This window comes from Myxocyprinus asiaticus, chromosome 26 (assembly GCF_019703515.2).
Source record: "Myxocyprinus asiaticus isolate MX2 ecotype Aquarium Trade chromosome 26, UBuf_Myxa_2, whole genome shotgun sequence".
Taxonomy (NCBI): Eukaryota; Metazoa; Chordata; class Actinopteri; order Cypriniformes; family Catostomidae; genus Myxocyprinus; species Myxocyprinus asiaticus.
In genome coordinates, this window is record NC_059369.1 from 37,700,001 (window position 1) to 37,708,852 (window position 8,852).

The 8,852-nt window shown below is 36.2% G+C and overlaps 1 protein-coding gene across 1 annotated transcript in view; it reads left to right on the plus strand.

Moving 5' to 3' along the window:
• LOC127416593 (interferon regulatory factor 2-binding protein 1-like) overlaps positions 1-2,814 on the plus strand; it is a 4,129-nt gene extending 1,315 nt beyond the window's left edge. The window contains exons 1-2 of the mRNA XM_051656020.1: positions 1-880; positions 1,377-2,814. The exon at positions 1-880 is cut by the window's left edge and continues 1,315 nt beyond it. Coding sequence (XP_051511980.1) covers positions 1-867 — 867 coding nt within the window. The 3' untranslated portion in view covers positions 868-880; positions 1,377-2,814. The remainder of the gene's footprint in view (positions 881-1,376) is intronic.
• The last annotated feature ends 6,038 nt before the right edge of the window (positions 2,815-8,852 follow it).

Here is an 8,852-nt window from a genome sequence, read left to right on the forward strand (position 1 = left end):
CTTCTCAGCGATGCAGTGCGAGCATTCAAAGACGCGCCCACCCCTGAATCCCTCCCACAGCCTTACCTGGATGCCAGCTACTCCATGCTGCCCACCGCTTTCTGTAATATAGGCCGTCCCACACAGTCCAGAGGACGCAGACGTAAAGCCTCACCTGAGCCGGATGGCGCAGAGAGGATGACCTCAGAGGAAATGCGCCAGCACTGGCCGCTAGGTGCATATCCTGGCATCCCTGGTCACATGCCAGCCACCTCACTAGCTATTGCTGGTCAGCCTCCAGCTCTCCAAGAGGGGATGGGGGCCCACAGTAGTGACCCTTCACCGATCATAGCACTCATGGGTGTGGCAGACAATGTTGGCACAGCCACCCAGTCCCCGAAAGATGGCCCTGGTAGCAGTGGTGCTCACGCTGCCAACGTAGGGCGTCAGAACAGCACCAGTCCTTCACCCTGCGGTCCGCGACGCCTGGCGTCACGCAATGGAGAACCCTCAGCTGGCAGCAGCACGGGAGGGCCAGCCACAACTGTCACCATGCCCCTCACTGGCGGGGGTGACCAGGGGGCCGTTACAGGAGGTGAAGCCTCAGGAGGTGCCGGTGGAGGAGGTGCACCGCTGTGCTGTACTATCTGCCATGAGCGCCTGGAAGACACGCACTTCGTCCAGTGTCCATCAGTGCCCGGGCACAAATTTTGTTTCCCTTGCACCCGGGACTTCATCCGCAGACAGGGCTCAGGGAGTGAGGTTTACTGCCCCAGTGGGGAGAAGTGCCCTCTCGTGGGCTCTAATGTACCCTGGGCCTTCATGCAAGGAGAGATCTCCACCATCCTGGCTGGAGATGTGAAGGTGAAGAAGGAGAGAGACCCCTAACAGCTTGCAGCAGGTTTGATTTATGCTTAATGTGTGTATAACAACTATAATTTTATGTTATATATAATAACGGTAATAGAGTGAAACAGTCAGGTTCCAGAAGTGAAAATCCCATTCATTCTTACCATGGGGAAACCATTAAACACAGACCTAACATGAGCTCCGAGGTTGTTAATCAGTGGTATATGCTTCTGTTGAAGCCATCAGCCAAAACTTTTTATTTATTTATTTTCAAAGTGTGTCTAAAAGTGTGTCTTTATCTTTTGGTCCGATTTTAATTTTTTGCTTAAAAGTTTGTAATGTTATTATTCACTTTGGAGCTGGTTGGTTTTGTTTATGGTTTAAATACATGGGAAAAATACTTCCAGAACTAAGTAGGCTGAAAAGTGGGTTGCCACTAGTTCATGCTACCCTCTAGTGCTGAAAAGTACACAATATTTTATAAAATATCTATATATATTAACAGAAAAATTTTAATATGTGTCATCTGTTTATTATTGCCTTAACAGAACTAAAACCTCACTCAGAGGGAGCTGTAATCCTGAGCCCTAAAGATGACCGCCGTGACCACGTGGCCCACAGCACTGAAGAGACGACTGCCGGTGCGCAGTTCCTCTTCCTCCATCTATCCAGGCACCTTCCCCTTGTTCCCTCTTTTCTTCCCTTCACCTTCCCTCCTTTGACCAAGACAAAGGAGAATACAGCAATTTTTCTCTTTAGAGATGCCCATGTCTGTTGCCCCAATTAGCGCGTTCTACAGCGTTTTAAGAATGTCCAGTCCTGAAAGCAGTTTCAAGTTCCCTGTTGTATTTACTCTGAGTGATATTGAAAAACACATTTCAAAGATACAATGGAGTGAACAGTGATTTCCCAGAATGTGTTACCACCAGACAGATGCAGATTGTACAAGGGGAAGCCTGTTTGGAAAGGCTTCCTTCACAATCACAAAACTGTACCGACTATGACCTATACAGGCTCACTCTTGTTTTGCTGTTGTCTATGCTGCATTAAATGGTTAAATAGTCCAGGAATACTACTAAGTGCTAAAAGCCCTTCCTTACAATCGCTTCTTGATCCAGCATGTACAATAAATATCTGTATGTTTTTACTCTTGTGTAGAATGTATAAAATTCTCCCTTTAAATGGTTATAGATGTGCAATCTCTAGATTTGATACCGTACTGCTTTATGTACCACTGAGTCTTTGAATGAATAGAAAACCAAAGATAGACATGCTGAGATCTTGTTGTATCATATGATGCTATAACATATATTTTTGTGGTAAGAAAAGGTTTTGTGGCTTTCATCAAATAAAAATGACAGATATGGGGAATGTTTTACATTGGGAACTTATATTTAAACTTCTGTGGGTGGACACAAAATAGATTTTTTTATTACAAGTAAGCAGATCACTATATTTTGTATTGTAACCCATTGGCTTTTAAATTGTTGCAGGCGAAGACTAGTTTAATGTTATGAGAACAGAGCTATTCTGTTTTTTTACAACCATATGGTCCAGAATTTGTCCCAACTCTTTGTGTGAAAGATGTACTATACCTTTTAAAGTGTTGAATCGAAAGATCCTGCATCTATTAGAAATTCAGTGCTGATGTACAGTGGCCCCAGAAAATTATTTAGACAGTTAAGCCACACTGAAAAACTTAAGTGCATAATAATTAATTGCAAATGACAAAACCCATGGATTCTGCATACAAATGATGCTAAACCTTTTGAAGTGTGGCTTAAGTTTCCAAATACTTTTTGAGGCTGCTGTAGATAGGGTTCCCTATATTGTTTTGACATGTCTTCAGCCTTGTTTACGATGTTGAAAAATATATATGACTAAGAATATTAAATGCACAAAGCACTGTTCCATAAGACCTTTGTTTAATCGGCTTTACATTACAGCTCAAATTGTATTTAAATTAAAAGATTGACTTTTCACAAACTTAAGAGACTACTGCTGTTTTTTTAACTGTTAACTAATTCTGTGAATTCAAACAATGATTGCAAACATGCTAAACTTAGATCCTGCTGATGTTAACTGGTTTGTTGGTTGGTTAGTATTTTTAAAGGAATGTTCCAGGTTCAACACAAGTTCAACTCAATCAGCAGCATTTGTGGCATAATACTAATTACAACAGATTAATTTTGACATCCCTTCTTTAAAAAAAAAACAAAAGAAGCACCAATTGAGATTCCAGTGAGTCACTCAGAATGGCCAATTTTTGTAGGGTTTAAATTTCATATTTTATAAAAAGCACATGATTCTTCTGTTAAAACTTGTATTATTGGAGCTTAAATTATGCTTGTTTAAATTGTCATTAAAAGTGACAGAAATGCCCCCGAAATTCAAAATATTGGGGCAAAAAAATGTCCCTTTAATGATGTCCCTCTTCTTTTATTTTCAACATCTGATATATTTTCTAATAATTAATTCTAAGCCTAATACATTTTATCAAAATAAATATGAGATGATGCTGATTTAAATTTAGGGGTTACAGCCTTACTGAATACATTTGGATTTTATATAAATGGATCAAATTAAGTATTTTACATAAAAGAATCCCTAAAAATCAGATCCAGGGTGCAAATATTGCCCCATGATAAAATAAATCAATAAAATGTTATATTTTTGTCCCTGGATCTCAACCTTTGGGTCAGTCTTTTCTTATAAAATCAGTACTGGTTGTTTACACTGTTAAAAGTGAACGTAACTTTACAGAGCTGTCTGATCTGACCCTTGGAATTACAATTTTTGAGTGTAATTCATTATTGAAACCCAGTGTCATCAGGTTTGTTTACGTAAATAGCATCAGCTGAATTAGATTTTTACCACATAAAGTACATTTTAGGTTAACTGTTCGAACATATTTACAGTGTAGTTTAAATATAAGACTATACATAGAACAGCATTGAAATTGCATGACCCAATAATGGGAGGAAACTGCACTGGACTGGCCTTATTGAGTTGTTTTTATATCTGTTAGATATTCAAAAACTGTTCAAGGTTAGAGAATGTTTGCTTTCTTACTTTCTGCTTATCTGCCATGTTCGTGTATGGAAAGGACATGATTTCAAACCTCACAATTTAGGTCTGTAATTGACATCACTGTTTTTGTAAAACATGCATGATATTTTACATTTAGGTAACAGTTAAAATATGTGACTTTGTAATTATATCTGTGACCTACAGCAAGAGGAAATTTTCATTTGCAAGAAGGAAGAAACATCTATGAATTGGTGAAATCTAGTCATTTTTCGACAGGGTTGCCTCTTTGCTGTAGTGATAACATTTGTCCAGCAGATGGAAATATTCTACCAACATATTGCCACTGAGAGAGGAAAACTGTTGCTAGTGTTATGTGAAACTGTTAAATAGTCCAGCAATATTACTAAGTCCTTAAAATCACTTCTTCTTCTTATATATATATATATATATATATATATATATATATATATATATATATATATATATATATATATATACACTGCTGTTCAACAGTTTGGGGTCACTTGACTGAAATGTTTCTTATGATCTTAATAATCTTTTGATCTGAAGGCATATGCTTAAATGTTTGAAATTAGTTTTGTAGACAAAAATATAATTGTTCCACCATATTAATTTATTTCATTATAAAACTAAAATTTAATAAATAAAACAATTAAAATAAAATAAAAAGTTTTGAAATGGATGATTTTGACTGAATAATAAAGAAAAGCAGCCAATAAGTGCCCAACATAGATGGGAACTCCTTCAATACTGTTTAAAAAGCATCCCAGGGTGACACCTCAAGAGGTTGGTTGAGAAAATGTCAAGAGTACATTTCTGCAAATTCTAGGCAAAGGGTGACTACTTTGAAGATGCTAAAATATAACACAGTTATGATTTATTTTGGATTTTGTTTAGTCACAACATAATTCCCATAGTTCCATTGATGTTATTACATAGTTTAGATGACTTTACTATTATTCTCAAATGTGAAAAAAAAAAAAAAAAAAAATTAATAAAGAATAAGTGACCCTAAACTTTTGACCGGTAGTGTACATTATATATATTATATATATTATATATTATATTATATATATATATATATATATATATATATATATATATATATATTATATATATTATATATTATATTATATATATATATATATATATATATATATATATATATATATATATATATATATATACTATCAATATATAGTCATATATATATATATATATACATACGGGTCATTTCAAGTCAGGCAAGGTGTACAGTCTTCATGTAAGTGTTAACTTGTTAACTTTTTAACTCGCAAATAAAATCGGTTCATAAAATAATAAAATAAAATTTGTCTACTCTGAAGAAAAAAAAACTTCAGATCAAAGCAGTTTTTCATAATTTGCTTATATTTTCTGAATTACTCAATGCTTATAATAACAATCAAGTTAGTAGCTGAAAACTGTTATATCGGTTATATTTTGCTTAATTGTTTTTATTTAAGGATAGTGATCATATGAAGCCATTTATTATCACATAGTTGTTTGGCTCCTTTTTAAATCATAATGATAACACAAATCACCCAAATGGCCCTGATCAAAAGTTTACATACCCTTGAATGTTTGGCCTTGTTACAGACACACAAGGTCACACACACAGGTTTAAATGGCAATTAAAGGTTAATTTCCCACACCTGTGGCTTTTTAAATTGCAATTAGTGTCTGTGTATAAATAGTCAATGAGTTTGTTAGCTCTCACGTGGATGCACTGAGCAGGCTAGATACTGAGCCATGGGGAGCAGAAAGAACTGTCAAAAGACCTGCGTAACAAGGTAATGGAACTTTTATAAAGATGGAAAAGGATATAAAAAGATAGCCAAAGCCTTGAAAATGCCAGTCAGTACTGTTCAATCACTTATGAGTGGAAAATTCGGGGATCTCTTGATACTAAGCCAAGGTCAGGTAGACCAAGAAAGTTTTCAGCCACAACTGCCAGAAGAATTGTTCAGGATACAAAGAAAAACCCACAGGTAACCTCAGGAGAAATACAGGCTGCCCTGGAAAAAGACGGTGTGGTTGTTTCAAGGAGCACAATACGACGATACTTGAACAAAAATGAGCTGCATGGTCGAGTTGCCAGAAAGAAGCCAATGCCACAAAAAAGCCCAGTTACAATATGCCCAACAACACCCTGACACGCCTTACAGCTTCTGACACACTGTAATTTGGAGTGACGAGACCAAAATAGAGCTTTATGGTCACAATCATAAACGCTATATTTGGAGAGGGGTCAACAAGTATTGTGCTCATTGAAACAACCTGGCAGTTGTGGCTGAAAACTTTCTTGGTCTACCTGACCTTGGCTTGGTATCAAGAGATCCCCAAATTTTCCACTTCTTAATAAGTGATTGAACAGTACTGACTGGCATTTTCAAGGCTTTGGATATCTTTTTATATCCTTTTCCATCTTTATAAAGTTCCATTACCTTGTTACGCAGGTCTTTTGACAGTTCTTTTCTGCTCCCCATGGCTCAGTATCTAGCCTGCTCAGTGCATCCACATGAGAGCTAACAAACTCATTGACTATTTATACACAGACACTAATTGCAATTTAAAAAGCCACAGGTGTGGGAAATTAACCTTTAATTGCCATTTAAACCTGTGTGTGTCACCTTGTGTGTCTGTAACAAAGCCAAACATTCAAGGGAATGTAAACTTTTGATCAGGGCCATTTGGGTGATTTGTGTTATCATTATGATTTAAAAAGGAGCCAAACAAATATGTGATAATAAATGGCTTCATATGATCACTACCCTTAAATAAAAGAAATAATATTTTTTTGCATGATCAGTCATATTTTCAAAATCAATGCCAAAATTTCTGCCAGGGTATGCAAAATTTTGAGCACAACTGTATATATATATAAAATAGCAGTCTCAGCATTATGAGAGATAATTTTGAGTTTTGCCCAATATTAATGTTTTCTGGCATTCAAAGGGGAGAAATCCAATTCTATAAACCTTAGTTATTTGTAGGTTTCCATGCTTGTAATCTCTCAATTCTCTGTATTTTCAGGCTATTAGGAACTGACCCCATCATACTGACTCCTCAAAAACCCTAAGACACGTTTCTAATATTCTGCTTCCTCCATTAGCGTCACCCATTAAGACTATTGTTATCCAATTATAGAGGTGTTAATGAACGATGCGCCTCTACATTGGAATGAAAAGCCCTGAGACAGCAGGAGGATGCTCGCATGCGTGTTCGCCAATACACCATTTAATGACAGTGAAGGAATAAGGAGAAAGTCAAGTAGAAAAGATGAATATAGCGTGCCAAAGGGTCTTCAATTTTTCAACCCATTGTTTTCTTGTCTTCTATGAAAGGATTTTAAATTTTAAAGATTGTAGGCCATATTTCTAACCTAATTTTGATAATCGCCCATGCAGTCATGAGGGATCCCTTCGCAAAGGGGTGTGAATGGTTTAACAGTCTGGGGCTGATCTGATATAAGATATGATAAAAGTAAAGGAAAATAATTGATCATTTTTATTGAAAATTATTTAAAATACCACATTTATTGTTTAATTTAGAACTTTGTGTGTGTGTGTGTGTGTGTGTGTGTGTGTGTGTGTGTGTGTGTGTGTGTGTGTGTGTAGGCTATATCTTTTAAAGTCACAGTTTGGGGGTCAGCTGTCTTCTCTTTTAGCGACTAATCCTGTCGACCCCCCGCCAATTGGCCAATTACATCTCCATTCATTAGCCATTAGGAAATGCATTGACATTCTGATGTTCCTGTCTGCGTCTAACAACGAGATGTGTATTCTCAGATGTAAGTTGTGCATCGGTGGTCTTTTCCACGGGTCATTTCAAGTCAGGCAAGGTGTACAGTCTTCATGTAAGTGTTAACTTGTTAACTTTTTAACTCGCAAATAAAATCGGTTCATAAAATAAAATAAAATAATAAAATAAAATAAAATAAAATTCGTCTACTCTGAAAAAAAAAACAAAAAAAAAACTTCAGATCAAGGCAGTTTTTCATAATTTGCTTATATTTTCCGAATTACTCAATGCTTATAATACCAATCAAGTTAGTAGCTGAAAACTGTCATATCGGTTATATTTTGCTTAATTGTTTTAGGAACGAAAAATGTCCAAGAGCTCAGGTTTGTGAAAAGACGGCATGTGAGATCATAATTTTTAAATGGCGGGAATTAATCACCGTCCTTCGTTTGGCCTACTGTGGCCGACGTGAAAGTGATAGCCGAGGGGATTTAACAACTTTTGAAACTGGCACCTCACATTACTGATGTGGAACCCCCACAGCTCGTGATGCATTTAAACCCTGATGAGCTCATACCGCCCTGAGCACATCACTAATGACAGAGCCAGCCATCAAATGATTGACTGATGAAGATGTTTTATACTGACGTCAAATCAAAAGCAATCCCTACTCAAGAATAAAAGCGACTCTATCTATCTATCGATCTATCTATATATCTATCTGTCTATCTGTCTGTCTGTCTGTCTGTCTGTCTGTCTATCTATCTATCTATCTATCTATCTATCTATCTATCTATCTATCTATCTATCTGTCTGTCTGTCTATCTATCTATCTATCTATCTATATATCTATCTATCTATCTATCTGTCTGTCTGTCTATCTATCTATCTATCTATCTATATATCTATCTGTCTATCTGTCTGTCTATCTATCTATCTATCTATCTATCTATCTATCTATCTATCTATCTATCTATCTATCTGTCTGTCTGTCTGTCTGTCTGTCTGTCTGTCTATCTATCTATCTATCTATCTATCTATCTATCTATCTATCTATCTATCTATCTGTCTGTCTGTATATCTATCTATCTGTCTATCTATCTATCTATCTATCTATCTATCTATCTATCTATCTATCTATCTATCTATCTGTCTGTCTGTATATCTGTCTATCTATCTATCTATCTATCTATCTATCTATCTGTCTGTCT